At 62.9% G+C, this 20,534-nt stretch overlaps 2 protein-coding genes across 2 annotated transcripts in view; one reads left to right on the top strand and one right to left on the bottom strand.

Moving 5' to 3' along the window:
• The window catches only part of LOC104561730 (peptidyl-prolyl cis-trans isomerase FKBP1A), a 93,407-nt gene that overhangs the window by 31,961 nt on the left and 40,912 nt on the right, over nt 1-20,534 (bottom strand). The gene's annotated exons all lie outside the window — the stretch shown is intronic.
• On the top strand, nt 4,141-9,748 carry PSMF1 (proteasome inhibitor subunit 1). Its single transcript, XM_062008972.1, has 7 exons — nt 4,141-4,285; nt 5,178-5,330; nt 5,870-5,952; nt 6,687-6,872; nt 7,407-7,460; nt 9,252-9,410; nt 9,530-9,748. Exons 1-7 carry the CDS (start codon nt 4,157-4,159, stop codon nt 9,579-9,581), a joined length of 816 nt encoding a protein of 271 aa, XP_061864956.1. The 5' UTR covers nt 4,141-4,156; the 3' UTR covers nt 9,582-9,748.

Genomic DNA, 20,534 nt, shown 5'->3' on the forward strand with positions numbered 1-20,534 from the left:
CACCCCAGCTCTGCACTCCAGCTCTGCACTCCAGCTCTGCACCCCAGCCCTGAATCCCAGCCCTACACCCCAGCTCTGCATCACAGCTCTGCACTCCAGCTCTGCACCCCAGCCCTGAATCCCAGCTCTGCACCCCAGCCCTGCATCCCCACTCTGCATCCCAGCCCTGAATCCCAGCCCTACACCCCAGCTCTGCATCACAGCTCTGCACTCCAGCTCTGCACCCCAGCCCTGAATCCCAGCCCTGCACCCCAGCCCTGCACCCCAGCCCTGAACCCCAGCCCTGGGCAGTGCAGATGGGCTGCTCGTGGGCATGGCACTGCCCGTCTGGACGCTGGGGCGGCCGGCAGCCAGCTGAGCCCTGCTTTGATGTGGAGTCCCTCTGGCTCTGCACAATACAACCCGTCTCAGGCTGCAGACTGGGGTGGGAGGCAAGTGAGGGTGATTGATTGTCTTGTTTTCCTCCTCCACGGCTGTCCCCGGCCGTTCAGATTCATTTCCGAGGTCCCCCGAGAGCGTGGGGGGACAGCAGCGTCCACCCAGGCTGCAGGGATGGGGCTGGTGGGGTGCAGGCTCTGGCTGGGGGCAGCAGGGCAGGGGAACAGGGTTGCTGCTGCCCTCCAGGTTCTGGCTCAGGTGGTTTGAGGCCTCTGTGCCTCAGTTTCCCCATCACCACTTTGGAAGGTGTTGGTGTCTCTGATCTAACACACCTTCTGAATCCCACCCCATTACTCTCAGGCATGTTGGGCATCCCCTGAATTAAGGCAGACAAAGGGAGCACAGGAGCCCCACCAAGGGTGAAGCTCATTAGGATTGGAGTGTGTTGACCTCTGAAAGATCGAGTTTAGCTCCATCCAGCTGATGAGTCACAACTGTGTGTGTGTGTGTCGTGCTCCTCACAAGGAAGGTTTCCACCACAGAGCTAACAGGCTTTTCTGGGAAGCACTGGGGTTCTGGGCTTCCTAATTATTGGCAGCCTCACTGTGCCAGGGCTGGGGCCTGCTCCAAGCACAGCAGTCAGGCGTGGTGGAGTCCCAAAAGTGCTAATTGACTCTCCGTTTGGCCTGGCTGCCCAGAGCCTGCTCTCTCCCAGCCATGGTCCCTCCTCCTGCTACTGTGGCGAGCTGGCCCGCATGTGGTTTGAATTTCTAGCCCCTGAGAAAACCCCCCTTTGTCCTGCCTCGGTGTCATCTTTCCCTGGAATTGAATTTGGGGGAAATGAAGAAGAGGTCAAATTTTCAGGGAGTGACTCCCTCCCCTGTCAGGGCAATGACGGCAGCCCCACGAAAGCGAGGGCTGACGCCCGGTCCAGGAGCCCTGTGTCACCCCACATCCCTTGGCACGGTGATTTCAGTCACCTTCATGTCGCTCCTCACATGCCAGTGAGCCCTGGGTGGCTGAGCAGAGCACGGAGGAGCTGCCCTGGTGCCGCTGCCCCCCTTTCCCTCCAGCAGCCAGGTAGGAAACACAGCAATGCCATCCTCCTGCACCCAGCCCCGCTCACCCCGGGCCAGATGGTGTCCCTGGGCTCTCCCTGCCACAGGAGAGAAGTAACAGCGAGCTGAGGGGAGGGAGGGACGATGTGACACCTGAACATCAGCCAGAGATTCCCCAGGGCCCCGTCTCTGCCTCCTCCTGCCAGCCCCGGGGTGAGGCTGTTCCCGGCACCGAGGGCTCGCGGGCTGCCAGCGGGGACGGCGCTTGGGAAAGCTGTTTCCTCTCTGCTCGTTACGACACCGCAGCGGCCGCGTCCAGCGGGAGCCGTGAGGCAGCGGGAAAGTATGAAGGGCAAGGGGAGGCCGTGGGTTGTGTGACGGAGGTGAGCCCGGCTGATGCATCCCTCCACCTGCCCCCAGCCACCGCCTGCCCTGGGGCATCACCCCGGCAGCAGCTCCCAACAGGAGGCACGGCCCCACAGGAGGAGGGAAACGGCCATATGCAGCTTCCCCTGCACAGGAGAGATGGTGCAAGAGCCAGGCACGAGTCCCCATGGACACATGCAAGGGCTGAGAGATGCTCCAGGGGCTTCGTCAGGCCTCACAGCATCCATCCCCCTCTCCCAGCTCTGCTCCCACAGTGGGTGACAGCATCCATCCCCCTCTCCCAGCTCTGCTCCCACAGCCCACAGAGGGTGACAGCACCGGTGTGCCCGGCAGGCACGGTGACGCAGCCGCCCTGCAGCGCTAAGGAGCCAGCTCTGCAATCCTCCTCACCTCCTTAACGGCCTGGCAGCCGCATCCCGCCAGGGCTCTGCTGTTCGCTGCCTCCCACGATGCTTGCAGGCCCCTAACTCACATCAGGGGAGCTGCTTTCATGTGGCCAGTTGTTTTCATCATCAAGGAGCCACAGAGTGAGACGTTGGAGCAGAGTAAGGAGCCAGCAGGGAGCTGGGTGGCTCCTGGCACGGCGAGGCACTGCAAGGGAAAGCACCTCTGATGTAGTGGTGGCCAGCCCTGGGCTCAGGTATGGCAGGGGAGGGTCCAGTGGTGAGAAGACATGTGAAGGCATCTGCTTTACCTTGAGCCATGCCCATGGAGGGGCTGCAGGGGCCAGGGGGCACTTGGCACCAAAAGTTACTCCTCATGTGTGGTCCAGGGCAGGTGGCACAATGTGGGGAAGGGAAATAAATGAAGGATGGGCACAGGGATGAGGCCACAGGAGGCCACGCCAATGGTTGGACAGGAGCCTGTGGTGGACAGCAGACAAGGCACTACCAGTTTATTTCTACAACTCATTTCTTCTGTTCACAGTTAGTCCTTGACCACAAGGTTCCAACGTTTTAGTTTGTGTCAGTCTGTGCCTACATCTGATCCTGGACATCTCGAGATTGTTGACATCTGTATCCTAGATGTCTTAAGACAGCTGAAGCTGGAGCAGGCACAGGTTAAGCCTATTAAATGATGGCAAGAAGGAAGCTTTCTGCTTTAAGACCATCTGCACCTGCAGTGGGTCCACAGGCAGGGGAAGCTCGTTAGCAGCGCTGGGATATGGGTGGCAGATCAAATTCCTGGAGGAAGACCTTCGGTTTCCAGTTCTGCCTCAGGAGAGGACGTTGGAACAAGGCTGCTTGTACCCACCTCGCCCACCCAGGGACCGGCTGTGCCGGGAAAGTGAAACGTAGCTGCCATCAAAGCCCACAACCATGGCCGGTGCCCGCCGGGAGCAAGCCGTGGGGCAGAAACGCCGCTGTGAATCATGAGCTCGGAGCTGGAAACGCTCCGGCTGAGGCATTTCCTGCTGTTCTCATCGCACCCCCGTCCGCTGCCTCCCTCCCGCAGCTCCCGCTCTGAGCCCCCGGCCCTGTGGAGCATCAGCGGTGGGTTTCATGCCCAGCGTGGCCGGCTCGGCTTTACCATCGTCCTGGAGCCCGGCCTGGTGGGGGATGGCGGCTGCGTGAGCGGTCTGTGGTCGATTGTTCAGCCCCAGCGACTTCTTGAACGGGGGAAATGGAAAGAGCGAACAGTGTGAGTTAATTAATTGACGCATAATGAAGTCAAGATGAGCGTCCCCAAGGAGCTGGAGCTCGGATTGGGAAAGCAGCAAGATGACAGCGTTTTCCCCGGCGTGGGGATGCTTCATCCTGAGCCGCAGCCTCTGCCAGCCGTGCCAGGACACCAGCCCCGGCGCCGGAGCTGCACACAACGCCCCTGAGCACTTTCCCGTGTCAACTGTAACAGAGTTTGGGTGGCACAAATCCCGGGGGGCAGAGGAACGAGGTGGGGAAGGAACGAAATAAGCCCGTCGGGGGCAGTTTGGGGCTTTGGGCCCTTGGGTCAGTGTGGAGAGGCTGCGGCAGCGGCTCACACAGCCCCCAGCACCGCACAAAGCGCTGAGCCATGGCCAGGAACGGGGGGGGGGGGTCGGGGAGACCCCGTCCCGAGCAGCGACCCCTCAGCGCGCCTCGTCCCGCCCGTTGTGTGAAGGAACGTGACAACCGTCCGGGGCAAAGGGACCCCCCCCGCTCGCCCCCGGGACCCCGCAGCGCCCGGCCGGGCTCTCAGGGGGCCGGGCGCGGGCCTTGCGCAGGGATCGGGGGCCCTCTAGTGAGGGGCTGTCCGGCCCGGCCCATCCCGGCCGGCTGCCGGCGCTCGGGGCCCTGCCCCGGCGCTTCCCCCGCGGGCCCGGCCCGGCCGCGCCTGCTCGGTGCTGCGCGGCCATGGCGGGGCTGGAGCCGCTGTACGCCTGGGCTCGGGCCGCCGTGTCGCGGCCGCAGGACGCGCTGATCTGTGCCGTGCACTGGGAGCTGGTCCGGCACGGCTACCGCTGCCTCGGCAACGGCGACCAGGTACGGCCCGCGCCGGGCCCCGTCGCGCTCCTCCGCCGTGGAGGCCTCGGCCGAGCCCCGGCCTTGCGTAGCGCCGGGAGCCGAGCGCGGCGCCGGCTGCCGGGGCCGGGGGTGTCGGGGCAGCCGGGGCGGTGCAGGGACTGAGGGAGGGGCTGGAGCCGGGGGGCCGCGGTGCTGCGGAGGGGGTGGGAGGTGCCGGTGCTGATACCGGGGAGGGGTCCAGTGTGGTGCTGGGGGAGGGACTGGTGCTGAGGGGCCCCCCATGGCAAACGCAGGGGCTGGTTTCCACTGCAGCTCTGAAAGGAAAATGTGGTGCCGGAGGGGTTGCGGTGCTGGGGGTCTGGTGCAGCAGTAGGAAAGGGACCAGTCTGGTGCTGGACGCCGTGCTGAGGTGGGGTTCTGTGGGGCTGGGAGCCTGGTGGGTGTTGGGAAGGTGCTTGGTGTGGTGCTGGTGGGAAGTGGAGGGATGCAGGGTGATGTCTGGGCAGAGAAACCCCCCAGTACCAGAGAGGGGGACAGTGTGGGGCAGAGCCCCCTCAGCAGCACTGCTGTGGAGATGGGGCAAACAGGATGATAGTGTTTCCCCTGGCCTGTCCTGTGCTGGGGAGCTGAGAAGTGCCAGGCAAAGAGCATCATCCCACAGTCTGGGTCATTGTTGCCTCCTCCTGCTCAGCAAAGGGTGTTTGTGTTATTCGTGTTCCAGAGACCCACCAGCCCTAGAAAGAAAAGCCCTGCTCCTGCAGTTAAGGCCTGCAAGGCGCTGAGATACCCCTTCCTGGAGACATAAATCCCCTCCTGGATCTCTCTGTTGCAGCCACCACGGGCTCCCCCTAGCCTTGCCGTGTGCTGGGCTCACAGGGAGGGTCTCAGCAGCTCGTCTGGTTTGTTGCAGGCAGGTCCTGATGAGAGGAGGTCGGAGCTGTTGCCCGCTGGCTGGGAGGCCAACAAGGAGCTGTACACGCTGCGCTACCAGGCGCTGGCCGGGGCCCGTGAGCTGCTGCTCAAGGCCATCATGGTGGACGACAGTATGATCCTCAATGTCATGGTGAGCACCCACGCTGCTCCCTGGGGCTTTGGGGACCTTGGGGAGCAGCAGCTGGGAGGAGCAGCAGGGCCTGTTTCTGCCATTTTTGCTGTGGCTGGTACCTTGCAGCAGTGTTTGTTCCTCAGGATGGGGCTGTTCTGGGGGTGTCTGGGGCTGCCTGGGCAGGAGAAGACACGTCCTAGCGTGAAGCTGCTCGAGCATGGGCTGCATCAGGGCAGGGGTGCAGTTTGCCTGGCCCAGGAGCTGCTTCATTTCTGTCCCTTTCCCAGCTCAGGACTTTTCTGCACATCTGCTATTCCCAGCAAGCGCCTGCCCAGGGTGGCTTTGCTCATTCTTTCCCCCTTTGCAGCCCAGGCTGAGGCAGGGAGCAGGGAGAGCCTTGCTGGCCACTGCAGTTTGCTCCTGGGGACTCAGGCACAGCTCGGGGGTGGCAGGAAGCAAGGCAGCCTGTGTCCCGAGCCCCTGGCTGCAGTTGGACCTGCCCCCTGCTCGTACCCAGCTCTGGCAGGATGCAGACCCTGGACTTTGTCTTTTGCCAGGATTGCAGTTCTCAGAAGGTGGCAGATGTGACCTTGTCAGTGGCTGACTACATCAACCCAGAGCATCTGGATGATTTCCACAAGTAATCTGAGTTTCCTGGTATTTTCTGCAGGAGATGTCTCACTGGCATGGGGAAGGGGACAGAGACCAGTTTAAGGGGAGCCTGGAGAACTTTCCAGGGGCAGGCCTGCCAGCCCCAAAGTGCAGCCAGAGCTCCCTGCCCTGCCTCCCTCTGCACTGCTGGCAGGCAAGAGATGTTTAAGGGATAGTGGGAGCATGGCTGGAAGCCCAGGGAGAGCCACTCAACCTTTGAACAGGCCAGGCCAGCACTTTGGTTTCCAGCCTGCCTGTCTGTGCTGGGTGGGCACTGCCCAGGAGCACAGAAGTTCCCCTGGCACAGGAGGAGGAGGAACTCCTTTGGTGCTGAGGTGAGGGAGCCCTGGCCCAGGCTGCCCAGGGAGGGTGTGGAGGCTCCTTCTCGGGAGGTTTCCAACCCCAGCTGGACACATTCCTGTGCCCCCTGAGTGAGGGGAACCTGCTTTAGCAGGGGCTTGGGCTGAGGGAGCTCTGCAGGGCCCTTCCCACCCCCCCACGCTGAGATCCTTTGTCTTCTCTGAGTTGGGTGGCACCTCAGCTACCTTAAATGGGGCCAGGGCTTTGGTGCCACTGTGTGCTGTTCCACTTCCCCCTGCCCTCCGTGCTGCCAGCTGGGGACACACTGTGTGCCAGGCGTGCTTTGGGTTTGTCTGTCCCCTCACCTCCTGCCCAGCACCCCGTGGCCTTCCCAGCCCCACTCCCTTCCTCTCCTCTCTGCAGAGTGTACAAGAACACTGAGGAGCTGAGGACCAGGATTGCTTCGGGCATCATTGCTCCCCTCGGAATCCCCACAGAAAAAGCCCCAAAGGAGCCTGAGGCTGGGGAGAAGGATCCTGACCTGCTCCGGGATTCCCACCCCCTGAGGGACCCTCCCCGGCAGCCGCTGGGCGCGAGGCCACCGTCCTGGTGAGCACAGAGGGGGTGGCTGCTGATGATCCTCTGTTAGGTGGGATGTGGTCCTGGCACAGCCTCAAGCTGCCCCAGGAGAGGTTGAGGTTGGAGCTGAGGCAGAACTGGTTCCCTGAGAGGGGTGTCAGCCCCTGTGCCAGGCTGCCCAGGGAACTGGGGGAGTGCCCAGCCCTGGAGGGATCCCAAAGCCGTGGGGTTGAGGTGCTGAGGGCCAGGGGTTAGTGGTGGGGAGGGCAGGGGGTGCGCTCCAGGAGCTTCAAGGGCTTTTCCAGCTGAAATGGCTCTGTGATTCAGAGCTTGCCCCAAGCCTGCCCCAGCCTGCACACCCAGCTGCACCCAGAGCCAGTGATGCTGCAGCCTGGGCACGAGGGGCAGCTTCTAAGGACACTCATAGTGGGTCCCAGGGCCCTGTGGGTGCTGCAGAGGGAGAGCACCCGTGGGCACAGCCCAGCACCACTGCCCTGCCTGCACAATGGCTCCTGGCTGCCTCTCTGCCCCTTGCTCAGTGTCTCGCTGTGTTCTGCCTTCCAGGCCTTCCCCCGTGAACCCCTTCGCTGTCGGCGGGGAAGACCTGGACCCTTTTGGGTGAGTGTGGCTGGGATTGGTGCTGCTCTGTGTGCCTGGGGAGCTGCCTGGCTGTGGGGGAGGCTGGGCACCTTCCCTGGAGCAGCTGGAGTCTGCCTGGCTCAGGCAGCCAGCCGTGGGACAACTGCAAATTGCGAGGGACCAATTGACAGTTGCTGGAGCTCAGTATGGTTCTAATATCGTAATAAGATCCCGTCTCTTGCATAGATGATGGGCTGCAATCTGTGTCTGGTTAATAATCAGCTTGTATTCATTTAACATGCAGTAATTCCTTCAGTAAATCAAAGCTGAATACGTCGTTAAGTGAATGTAAGCCTCTAATTTAAAATGTTGCCAGCTGCTGTGTCTCCAGCCCAGCAGGCTGCAGAATGGGAGGCTTCAAGCCCAGCCCACACATCCTCGAGTCCCGGCTGGTTGAGGCACTCAGGAGAAAGGCTGGGCAGAGACAGAGCTGCTGGGGGACTCATATCCTCACAGAGACCTGTGTCTTTGGTTTGATTGGGTGAGGAGAACCAGTTGTCTTCCATCCCAGTTAAAGCATGTAGTCAGACAAAAACCAGCTCCTGGAGTAGTTGCAGAGGGTCCTGCAGCCCAGGGGAGTCTTTGGAACTGCTCTCCTCTGGGAATAGCATTTTATTCCCCTCTTGCAAGACCTGGTTCTCTGTGGGTTTGGCTTGAAAAGGGACAGCTAAAAACATCCTGCCTGGCTGGACGGAGAGCCCTGGGGTGTGGGTGGCTGGAAGGAAACCCAGGAACACGAGACAAGGGGGTTCAGCTGGGGAGGACCCTGTTTCCCTCACTGCCTCCAGCCTTGTAGCAGAAGTTTCTCTGTAAATGATGGGAAAAAAATGCTTGTAAATGGAAGCAGATTTGTGTGCTGCCACCTGCCAGCACTGGGACCCACACTCCCAGGCACATGCTCCTGGGGCCTGGCTGTCCCAGGGCCCTTTGGGCAGCCAGCCTGGCCTAATGGAACTCATTAGCACCCTTGTTAATAACTTGTGTGATGGCAGCAGCGTCCAGAGGCTCCAGCTGGGTTTGTACAAAGCCAGCAGTGAGGAATGGCCCTCTCAGTGCTCTTCCAGCATGGGGCAGCTCCAAGGAGCCACCTGGTCAGCACAGCTCTGGGAGAAGCTGCTGGGGGCCCCAGCCTGGCCCAGCAGCTTGGCTGGGCAGGAGCTGCTAGTGGCCCAGGAGAGCTCAGAGCAGGGCTGGCTGTGGGGCCAGTGGGGCCAGCCCTTCCCACAAGGTCTTGTCAGTGGGCCCTGGGGCTTCTCAGCCACTGCTGATGTCTGAAATGACTCCTGGCAGGAGGAGGGAATCTGCCTCTGCTGCTGCCAGGGTCTGTGTTGGTTCTGGGGAAGGCAGGAAGGGTGAGGGCTGGTGGTCCCTGTGCCTGTCTCCAGCAGGGCTATAGGCTATAGTGGCACCCTGGTGCCCCAGACCTGGGTGACTGCAGATGCCCTGGCCCAGGCACACATTCTGCAGCACAGGACTCCCCTGTGAGCAGGTTGGTGAGCTGTGATGCACAGGCAGGGCTGTGACAGGAGCGGAGTGGGAGGCACTGGGATCCCCTCCTTGTCCCTGGATGTGCCCCAGCACTTACCACAGCCCTGCAGACACACAAAGGGCTCTGTGCTGCCAGGGGCTCATCCTGCCCGTGTTGGCAGGTCCCGTGCCACACCTCAGCTCAAGCCCGTCCCAGTGCTCAGCAGCAGAGGTTTGGCACAGGGACACGTTCTGCTCCCCTCACCACCAGTCTCACTCCCTTCTGTGCCGTTGCTCTTGCAGAGGCCGCAGCGGGGGAATGGTGCTGGATCCTCTGCGCTCCGGCTTCCCCCGGCCCGGCATCGACCCTTCCTCGGGCATCCCCGGCCGCCTGCCCCCGGGCGCCGTCCCGCCGGGCGCCAGATTCGACCCCTTCAGCCCGGTGGGCACCGGCAGGGCTGGGTGAGTGCTTGGCCGTGCCCAGCCTGCTCCCGGGCTGCCCGGCAGCTGCCAGCTCCCGCCTCTCGCCGCGGGGCCGAGCCCTCGCTCTCGCTTTGACTCTGCTCTCGGTTTCCTTCCAGGCCGGATCCCGACCACCTTCCCCCTCCGGGCTACGACGACATGTTCATGTGAGGAGTCCCCTCGTGCCCTGAGCGCTCTGGGGTGCAGGGACACTTCCCCCCTCGGTGGGCACTTCCCCCCTCGGTGGCCTTTGATCTTCTCAGCAGCGTTTTCCCTCTCCCCATTCGGGGCCACCCTCCTGTCTCAGCCCAGCCATAAAGGTTTCCCTGGGTGCTGCAGAGCAGAGGAGGCAGAGGGTGTTTCTTTCCATGCTCCTCAGAGGGTGCCTAGCTGTTTGCACCCAGCTGAAGGTCCTGCCCTGGGTGAGGTGCTGTGGGGTGCAGTGCTGCCAGGATGCTCTGGCTGCTGTGGCCTGTCCTCTGCTTCTGCAGGGTGCCACTGCTTTTGCTGCTGGGGTGACACAGCTGAGGAGGGGGTTGGTTTCAGGGGAGCTGCAGTAACCTCACAGAGGGTGCAGCTGGATGGGGCTCCCCGTGCAGAGGTGGCTTCTCTTGGTCTGAGCAAGAGGTTGATCTGGAAAGCCTGACCCACAGGCTCTCCACAGGCAGTGGCTGAGACCAGCTCTGCATAGCTGTGTCCACCACGACCAGCAAAGCCTCTGCTGGGCAGGAGAAGCAACAGGCGGTGAGTTCCTGGCCTCACCTTCCCCCTCTCCCCTGCAGCCCTTGTTTTTCCTTCCCAGGGTGCAGGTGAAGCCCCCAGGCAGTGTAGGGAGGGCTGGGGCAGGACAGAGGGTACTCAGACCCACGCAGCTGCTGGCCCCAGCATGTGCTTGCCAGAAACACCCTGCCAGGATGTGTGCAGGGGCCTCGCTGGGCTGGGGGTGTTGCTTTGCAGAAGAGGTTTGTTATAGGATATGTTTCCCTGCCATCAGTCCTCTTGCACAAGGCTGGTGCAGCTCTGCCTGGCTCGATCAAACAGCTCTGGGAGGACGGGTGAGATGTGCTCAGGCTGCTGAGCTCTTCCTGGAACCCCCCCCTTCCCTTCCCCAGCTCCCCCCAGGGCAGTGGGTTTTGGGGCTGCAGCTCAGCTGTCCTCTCAGAGGTTCATACCACTTGTTTTTCTTCTCATAGTAGGGTTTCTTGGAAAGATGCCCATGAGCTTGAAATAAAAACCTGTTGCCAGGGTTGTGTTGGTGCTCTCCAGGGGTGGCCTCCCACTCCCCCACCCCAGCCCTCCCCAGAGCTGCTCCTGCCCTCCCCAGGCTGGAGGATTCCCACTGGGAGCCTGTTCTGGACCTTTCCCCGAGCAGCAGAGCTTTGCAGAGATGATGTGGTGCTGTTAAGAAAACAAAGTGGGGAGCAGCCCAGGCTGGGCTCTGCCTGTGATCCTGGTAATTGCCTCTGCAGGGTAGTGGATGCAGTGGGTTCCCTGCTGCAGCCCTGCTGGCAGGAAGCAAAAGGGAGAAGTGATCCCTCCCCATTCTGTCTCTTCTCCAAAGGCTTTTTCCTTTTTAACACCTGCTTTGCCTCCAAAGGCAGCCAACAAGGCTGGGTGAGGGTGTGCGGCCCTGGGCTGTGCAGGTGGGACTGGGGAGGACCAGCGTGGAAATGGAGTGCTGGGGGAGACACAAGCAGGGCTCCGAGAGCTCTGCTCGTTGCCCCCTCCTGGGGCAGCCCGAGCCTGGCCACAGCTTCACCCCAGGAGAAAGGAGCGCCCCAGCCTCACTGCACGGGGCTGAGAGCCGTGGGGGGTGCTTCGGGAGAGGAAACGGCTTTGGCCTTATCAGTGGGGCCTCTCTCAGCGGGAGGTGGCTGCTTTCTGCTGAATTCATCATGTTTTGCAGCCTTTCAGCAGGGAGGGAGCAGACGGCTTTGATGGGGCTAATTAAAGCGAGCCAGCACCGGGAGAGCCTGCGCGGGCCTGATAAACAACCCTTTGTCTGCAGCGCTCAGCCCCGGCGGGTCCGTGGTGCTGGGGGGGTAGCTGGGAAGGACAAGGCTACCAGAGAGGGCAGGAGCCTGCTGCAGGCACACGCCTGAGCCTTGGGCTCCTGAGCCTGCTCTGGGGTAAACAGAGGTGAGGATCCTCTTCTCTGGGGCAGAGGATGGTGGGCACAGGGACCCTCCCCGTGCTTGGCTCAGCTTATACCCACATGCCAGAAGTGGCTCCTGGACCAGTGAGCCCCCAGTGCATTGCCTGATTCACACCCAGGGCTGGCAACTGGGCTCAGATCCCCCTCCCTGGACACAACTGGGGTCAGCCAGCCCTGCAGCGGGCTCAAACCACACCAAGCACAGTGGCCACAGGGGCCAGGTGTCTCTCCAGAGAGTCTCCAGGCCCCCTGCTCTGTCTCCCCATAAGCTGCTGTGATGGGAAGCATTAGCATGCAAGGGAGCACTGCAAGAGACACACCTCAAGCTGGTTCTGGGTGGGCCCTGATGAGCTGCTGGGGCTGGTGTGTGTGTGTTCTTGGCACAGGCACAACCCCCTTCCCCCAGCAGCCCCCTGCCAGGCGCTCCCCCAGCACTGAGGAAGAAAGAGGCTGGATTGTTGGTAATGGGTTGAGATCCCCTGAGAGCCCTTGAGGCCATCTGCCCACCCAGCCCCATGGCACCTGCCCACAGGCACAGCCCCCCATGCTGCTAATTACCCCTTAGACAAGGCTCTGAGCAGAGGACCTCGTGTGCTGGGACCCCCTGTGCCAGGACCCCCGTGTGTATTGCAGGTGGGAGAACAAAGCAGCCTCCGTTAAGGGAACTGGGAAGGGCACACTGGGCTTTGCACAAGCAGAGACACCCCCAAAGCACCAGTGCTGGGGGGTTGGGGACCCTTGTGCTGAGCAGGGCTGGCTGGAACACACACTGCTTGGCATCTGCTTGCCCTTGCAGCACGCTCTGTGGCCCGGTGCAGTGGCATTGCCAGCTTCGTGCCCTGCCTGGTGCCTCTGGCAGTGGCTGTGCTTCCCACCCCTGTGGTGTTGGGGTGACCTGCCCCAAGGTGCAGCTGAGCAAAGCATAAGGCAGCTGCTCTTGTCCCTGGCTTTGCAGAGAGGCTGGTGTCTGCTGCTGCCATCAGACACGATACCACTTGCTCCTCCCCAGTGCCCATCCTGCACCTTCTGCCTCCTCCAGACAAACCAGCTGCTCTGGCAGAAACAAGAGGACACAGAAATGGCAGGTAGGGATGAAACACTCTCCCAGCAGGCTGGAGTCACTGCACCTTCATGGGATGGGGAGGAGAATGTCTTCTGGGGTGTCCCAAAGCTGCCTCTAACCCACCCAGGAGCACTTACTTCCCCCTGCTGCAGCCACCATCCGCCTCAGCCCAGGGGGGCTCTGTATGAAATAATTTCCCACTCCTGGAGCTCTTGCCAGGGAAGATTTTTTCGTGATGACCCTTATTGCACTTTGTTCACCTTGAATAGCTTTGTGGGAGGGTTTTCCCTCATCCTGCAGGCCCTCAAGGGAGCCCAGCAATGGCCCCTTCCCGTGGAGGCTCTCGAGCAGCCTCATGCTCTGATCCATGGGAGCAGTTCTCACACCTACATAAAGCAGGTGCTCAGCAGATGTAACCTCCACCCAGGCTCAGCCTCTCATCCTCAGAAGACCCCTTCCATCCTATTTAAAGTGACACAAATTGATGAGGATGGTTTCTTCATCCAACAGGTTTATTCTCTAACCAGTGTTTCGCTGGGCCAGTGCTGGGAGTGGTGGTGGGGAACTTCTGGCCCCCCATCCCCCAGAGAATGTCCTTGTGAACACCAACAGCTTCCCTGGCAGACCCTGCACCAGAGACTTCCTCCCCTTCTTCTCCTTTTGCCACTCATTTCACCTCAAGCAGGGGTTAAAGCCAGGGCAAGGTGCCAGGGCTGTGGGCATGAGGCCACTCGAGGTTGCTCCCTGGGACCCTGCAATAAACACGAAGCGTGGAGGGGTGACGTGGGGATGGGGAGAGGGACACGTGGCTCTTCACAGCACCAGGAGGAAGCAGCTGTGGAGGGTTGGGAAGGGCAACACCAGGCAGAGGGTGCCCCATTGCCAGCAGCTGAGAGGGACACTGGGAGCCCTGGAATAAAACCCGACCTGTGTAATTGCCCTGTGTGTAAAAACTGACTTTCCTCTTGTTTTGGGAGATTTCTCTCTGCCTGGAAACATCTGAAGTGAGTAATTGATGAGATGGATTGAAAACTGGCAGCAGTTCATGACAAACATCAACTTTTCTTTTCACAGAGCACTGTGCTTTAATGATGCTTCATGTTCCATTCCCTCAATGCCATTTTACCATCCTGCCACAGACAAGGGCCCTGGCCATCGGCACAGAGGCAGCACGGGCAACCCAGGGCAGAGCTTTCCATCCCACAGGACGAAGGGAGTCCTTCCAAGGTGCTGGGAATTGTCCAGTTGAGTCTGGGGAGGCCGTTGTGGGGTTGCTGGTGGCAGCAGGACGCTCGGTGCAGTGCGGCTGCTTGTCCTGGCCTCTGTCCCGCTGTCTGACGGGGGCTCGTGGGCTGTGAGCGGTGGTCACTGCTGCTGTCTCCTTCTCTTCTGCCCCGAGCAGTGCAAACACCAACTCTGCACCACAGTTTGACAAGAAACTATTGCTATAAAAGGTCACTGATGGCAGAAAACGAGACGCTCCATCCCAAAGGGGAGCAGCCGGCCCCAGCTGAGGCCTCACGTCCAGCCCAGGCTGTGGCACAGGAATCCCACAGGTGCCTCCAAGGTGCCCCGGTGCTGTGGGAAAGGACTCCCCGGGGAGGCGAGGGGGGGTCTGAAGGTCGTGCTGCCCTGCTGATGCTGGTAGGGAGCAGCCAGAGAGACGTCCCAAAGCCTCGTTGCTCCGGTGCTGCCGATGGACCCCGCTCGAGGAGGGTGAGGAAGGCGGCCGAAGGCTGCGGGGCGGGTGCGAGCAAAGCCTCACTGGTCGGCACCGGTGTCTTGGCACGGCGAGGGGAGCCCCGGTCCCACCCGCACTGGGGGATGCTCGAGGCGTCCCGGGGTCCCCGCGGCATTCGGGGCTAGGAGCCCGGCCCCTCGGGGGGCTGCGGCGGGGGGCTCAGCTGGTTCTCCAGCAGCGCCCGCGTCCCCTCGGCCGACACCCTCCGCATCCGCAGGCGAACCGAGCCGTACGTACCGCCGGTGCGGCGGGCGGCCCGGGCGCGGCGGCGGGCGGCGGCGGCGGCCAGCAGCAGGGCGGCCAGCAGCAGCCCGCCCAGGGCTAGCAACGCCAGCCCGGCCACGGTGCACCGATCCAGGCGGGCTCGGAGCCGAGCCGCCCGCGCCTCCAGCCGCTCCATCTGCCGCGCCGGTACCGCGGGGTCGGGACGAGCCGCCCTGGGAACGGCCCCCGCCAGCACCACCAGCGCTGCTCCGCTCAGCGCGCAGCCCAGGGCCAGCGCCAGCCCCGGGCCCGTGCCGGGACCCGCCGGGCCGCCCCCGCCCGCCGCCGCCGCCTCGCCCGGGCTCCGCAGCTCCGCCGCCCGCGGGGACGCCATGGAGCGGCCGCCGGTCTGCGAGGACAGAGGTGAGCGGCGGACCGGGACCGGGATGCTCCCCCTCTCCCGAGCCGACCCCCTGGATGGGGATGCCAACCCTCACTCCCCCTCCGATTCCCGAACCGGGTTTCTCCCCGCACCAGGGTCCCGCTTACCCGAACCGCGCTGCCCCCCGGAGCTGCGTCCCCACACCGGGCTGTCCCCGCTCCCCGGAGCCGGGTCGCCTCACCGGTCTCTCCCGGACCCGGCACCTGCCTCCCCGGACCGGGCCGTTCCCCACCCGCTCTCCCGCTCCCCGAGCCGGGCTCTCACCGCACGACCCACCGCCCGCACCGGGCTGACCCCTGCTCCGCGCCCCCGTGACCCCGCCGTGCTGACCCTCCCGGCGCCGCTTCCCCCCGCCCGCGCCCCCCGTTCCCCGCACCGGGCTGCGGCCGCGCTCCCCGCGCCGCTCTCCGCTCTCGTTTCTCCGGTCCCGCCCCGCCAGTTCCCGCACCGACCCGCTCCCCCTCCCGTTCCCCCGGTCCCCCGCTGCCTACCCCCGCCGTGTCCCCGGCTCGCCGGGCCGGGGCCGGTGCGGTCGCGGCGGCGGTCGCTGGGTGTCCCGAGCTGCGGCCCCGCGGGCGCTCACAGCCGCCTCACGCACACCCACGCACACCCACCCACGCGTCCCGCGGGCTGCCCCGGGGGGGCACACGCCCGGCTGCACATCGGCACCGTCTGTGCACCCCGCGTCTGCGACGGGTCCCCTCCGTGTCCCTCCCCCACCAGCGACAGTGCCGGGACGTGCTGTGGGCATCCCGGCGAGGGGCTGGGCGCGTGGGGAGGGGCACGAGTGGAGAGGAAGGAGCAGCACGGCGGGTTTAGCACAGGGGACAGCGTGGGTCGTGCCTGGGGGATGTGGGAGGGGACTGCTGGTCAGGCTCCCCTCCACCAGCCGTCCCTGCTGGAGACGTGGGGCAGAGATGGGCTGGGGACACTGGGGCGGAGTCCCTGCAGCCCCCGGCCCTGAGGGCAGCAGGGACGGCCCTGGCAAGGGCCCAGCCTGGCCCCAAACCCCGGGGAGACACCCCGGCCTTGACCTGGATTTGAGCCAGGCAGGAGATGCTCCAACCTGGGACAGGAGAGCCCGTGGGCAGCCCATGGTCACTGCTCACCCCACTGTGGGCCTGTAGCATGAGGACCCCCCTTCAACCCCACCTCTCCCCACAACATTGACCCCATTTTTGGGTGCTGATGGCTGCACTGCTTGCTGCCCCAGGGCTGGTGCTGGCACTGACCCTCTGACACCAGCAGCTTTCAGCTCGTTTATTAACCAGACATGTGCTATTTCCACCCTTGGAGCAGTGCCTGGAGCCTGGCTGCTGGACACAAATGCTGAGCTGTAGTGGTTGGGCTACTGAAAGCTGCTGGGAAGAGCTGCCCATCCCATCACCGCTCCCTTCAGCACCTTCCCCAGCTCACCCACGGGCGCTGCTGGGGCTGGGTGAGCTCACAGTGGCTGCAGGGATGCCCTGAGCCCCTACTGCCCTGCACCCACCTCCCCACACACTGCAGGTCCTGCAGCCACGCTGGGCTCCACACTACCCACAGTGCCAGGGCACTTTCCTGCGTGGGGACAGCAGATGGGAGTCTGCTACCACCTATCTTGGCACACAGGCAGGAGGGACTTTCTCTGGAGTTTCTGGCAAATACAGCTAAAACTGCCCCAAAAGGTTGTGAGCATCTGAGGGGGATGTACACACAAATCAAAGGTGTATGTGTATTTTCTGGGGGAGCAAGGGCAGGGCTGGGAAGCTCAGCATCCATCCAGGTGCTGGTGCCAGCAGAGTCCCTGTGGAGCCAACTCAGCTTGTGCCACCAGTGCTCAGTGCCCACACTGTCACCCACACCACACTGTCCTCCCTTGAACATCTCCCTCACTAGGCTTCTGTCAAAAATTAACCTCTGGATAACTTGTAGCCATTTTCCTCCCCTTTGTGAGAATTCCCCTCCAAAGTGCCTTGGGAAAGCTTTATGTGGAAATTAGCCAAAGGGATTTGCAGGTTTCCCCTTTGTGACACGCTCCCATCACAGCTGATGGTCCCCCAGAAAGGGACCCAACCCCCAGCACCTCCAGTCCCTGCACTGCGCCAGGGGACTGGAGGGTGGGCTGGGGTCTCACTGCCTTTTGCTGTCAGGGATGCACAGGATGTTGCTGGGTTTGAAGGCTGCAGGGGAGCTTTGGGGGTGTGCTGCAGCTCGGCTGCTTGCTTGCTGCCCTCTCCTTGCACTGTGTGGAAAGGCAGAGGCTCCAGCACAGCGTCCCTGGGGTGCAGCCAGAACTGGGCCGAGAAAGAACGGGATTAAAAATAAATGTAAGTGCCTCCTGACACGTTAAACCACATTTAGAGAGGCTTCAGTAGCAACCCACTCTGTGGGAAGGCAGGAGATGCTTGGAGACAAGTAGGTCACGGGACACAGATTGTCCCGAGTCAGCAGGAAAAGATGGATCTGGAGCAGGCGGGTGCGGCGCTGCCAACAGCCAGGCAGCGGGAGCGGGGCTGGCACTGCTGCCTCTGCCATGGCCAAATGCCCTGGGGAAAACAGAAACGCTGCCAGGCTGCTCCTGAGCTGAGCTGTGGTCGAGCTCTCCGTGCTGCAGCACCCAAGCCCTGCGGCTGGTGATGCCCCCGGGGTGCCCAAAGGGGTTGGGGGCAGAGGCTGAGCCTCTCGTGCTGCCTTTGCACACAGAAGGGGCTGAGCCCAGGGCTGGTGTGGCCAAGGGGTCTGTGCTGTGCCCTGCTGTGGGGTCAGGGTGCTGTGCCAGCTGGGGGGCTACTCTTGCACCCCAAACCCACAGAGGTACCTGAGGGGACATCTGCAATGGATGAAGTGGAGGGACGAATCCTGAACATATCTGCTTCCTCTAGGTCCTGCCACCTTTGCTGGGTGGGAGCTGGGAGGTGGCCTTAGGCCCTTGTAAGCAATGGAGGCAGCCCAAAAGCCTTCCCCCAGGGGGGCTGAGTGTGGGGCTGGGGGCTGGCAAGGGCTGCTCCATCCCCAGGTGCTGGCACCAAGGGAAGGGGAAGAGAGATGGAGACAGTCAAGATTTATGCTGCCAGTGCAGGAGCAAGGAGAGAAGGGAGACAGTCAAGGTCAGAGACAGTGCTGCCAAAATCCACAATGAATCTGCAGGAGCACTGGAGGGGAGAGACAGGGCTTGGGAGGAAATGGGAAGAGGGAGGGAGATGGAGCAGGGTAAGGGAGCAGGGGGACAGCAAGGCTGGGGACATGCTGCTGCTCAGCCTAAATGATCAAACAGGGGTGAGAAGGTCAGTGAACAGGAGCCCCAAGACAGCAAAGCAGACAGCGGGCACAGGAACAGGAGGGAGTTGGGAGGGCTGTGGACATGTCTTCGTCTCTCTGGGCCCCTCCAGCACATCCCCTGCAGCACAGCCCAGTTTTGGGGTGCTGTGGTTGCCCAGTGCCCGCTGGCAGTGCCTGATCCAGCCCTGCTGTGGAGGTGAAGTTTCATTCCTGCCTCCTTAGTATTCACAGCATCCCACAGCAGAGTGAATGCCTGCAGCCAGCACGGCTCAAGGTGACTCAGAGGTCAGGGAAAATGCAGCCGGGCAATTTGGGAGATGCCCGCTGGTACCAAGGGCAGATCCAGTGGCTTGTGAGGACCAGAGGTGCACTGGCCCAGGACAGCCTCCCCTCCTGGCACTCTGGTGATCCCTGGGCACACACAGCACTGGGTTTCTGATCCCACAAACTGCCCCTGGAAGCTGTTGCCACCCGTGAGGCTGGCAGGGCTGGCTCTGCACCACGGGCTGGGCATCAGCCTGGGCACTGCTGTGGGTTCTCTCCCTCTCACAGGCTCTGTGCCCTTGCAGGGGCAGTGGCCACCTGCCCTGGGGCTCCCCCAGGCTCCTGCTGGGGATGCATCACTGCAAGGGTGTTCTGGATCAGAAACCCCTCTCCCTCCCCAAACACAGCCCAGCCCAGGGTCTCAGCTGTGCCTGGAGCTCGCAGCTCTGCCTTCCCCTGAGCCCAGCTGCTCAGCCTCACTGGGAAGCGGCTCAAAAGTTTCCTGGTGATAATTGAGAGCTAATTATCCTCATCTAACACCGGGCTGCCCGGGAAAACCACAGGGGCCTTGTGATATGGCAACAGCTGATGTGCTGGGCTCAGGAGCACCGGGAGGCTCCCTGTGCTCTGCCTGAGCTGAGGGCAAAGCACGACAGCGTGAAGCAAAGCTGCTGGCCAAGGGGTGACTTTTCAGGCTGCTGACATGTAAGTGTGCAAACACGCTGCCTGTTCCTCTCGGTGGTGGCCGTGGCTGCTGCAGGGGGGTGGCTGCACACCCCTACCCTCAGCCCTCTGCATGCACATCCGAGCTGAAGCTCATTTTAACTCCCCTCCTTCTGCAGTTTTCCATCACCATGGCAGCTTTATCCGTCGTGCCTGCAGCCACGTGGGACCCGCTCACCTGCAGAGAAAAGACACGGGCTGCTGCTTGCCAGCTTTCCAAATGTCAGGGGCGAAAGATGCCGGGAGGAGGCGCGTGCTGGGGGGGGGTGACCCCAACACCGGGCCCCGGAACGGGGTGAGCAGCTCCCGCAGCCACGCTCCCTGCCGAGCCCTGCCCCCGGGGCTCCGCGGGTCACGGAGGGTGGCCGGGAGCTGACAGAGGGCTCCTGTGGCGGGACTGTGACCGGCTCCGAGGACAGAGGGGTGCCGGTGGTCCCCGCTCAGAGCTGCCTCGGTCCCCCCCCATCGCCCCGGGGCCGGCGGGGAGCGGGGGCGCGGAGGGACACGCCGCCGTGCGCGCGCCGCAGCCGCCTGTCGCGGGGGCGCGGAGGGACACGCCGCCGTGCGCGCGCCGCTGCCGCCCGTGAGGGGAAGGGGCCGCCGGCACAGCGCCCGCCCGCCCGGCCCCGCCGGCCCCTCGCCCCGGGCGCACGCCCCAGCCCCTGAGGTCACGCTGACACCTCCAGCCCCCCACCGCCCTGCCCCTTCAGCTCCCGGCTGGGCGCTGATCCCCTGAGGTCATCCTAATTCTTCCCCCTCTCAAGCCCTCAGCGCCTGGCAGGGCCCCCCATCCCCTGAGATCCCGCTAATTCCTCCCCCCCCCCCCCCAATCCCCTCAGCAGCTGCTGAATTCCCCCTCACAATCCCCTCAGTGTCTGGCTGGGTTCCCTCATCTCTACAAGGCCCCACTAAATCTCCCTCTGTTTCCTCAGCGCCTGGCTAGGTCCTTCCATCCCTCAGGATCCTGCTGAGTCTGCCCCCTCCCTTGCCTCAGCACCTGCCCGTGTGTCCCACCCCCTCAGATCCCACTAAATCCCCCTTGTCCCCACAGCGCCCGGCTGCGTCCACCCATCCCCTCAGGTCCTGCTAAATCTTCTCAGCCCTTCAGGGCCTATCTAGATGCCCCATCCTCTCAGGGTCCACTAAATCCCCCCCCATTCCCTCTGAGTCCCACCAAATCTGTTTCCCCCCACATCCCCTCAGGGTCCTGCCAAATCCCATCCTCTGAGGGTCCTGTAAATCCCCCCAATCTAACCCTTTAAGGTCTCACC

This window comes from Colius striatus, chromosome 16 (genome assembly GCF_028858725.1).
Source record: "Colius striatus isolate bColStr4 chromosome 16, bColStr4.1.hap1, whole genome shotgun sequence".
Lineage (NCBI taxonomy): Eukaryota > Metazoa > Chordata > Aves > Coliiformes > Coliidae > Colius > Colius striatus.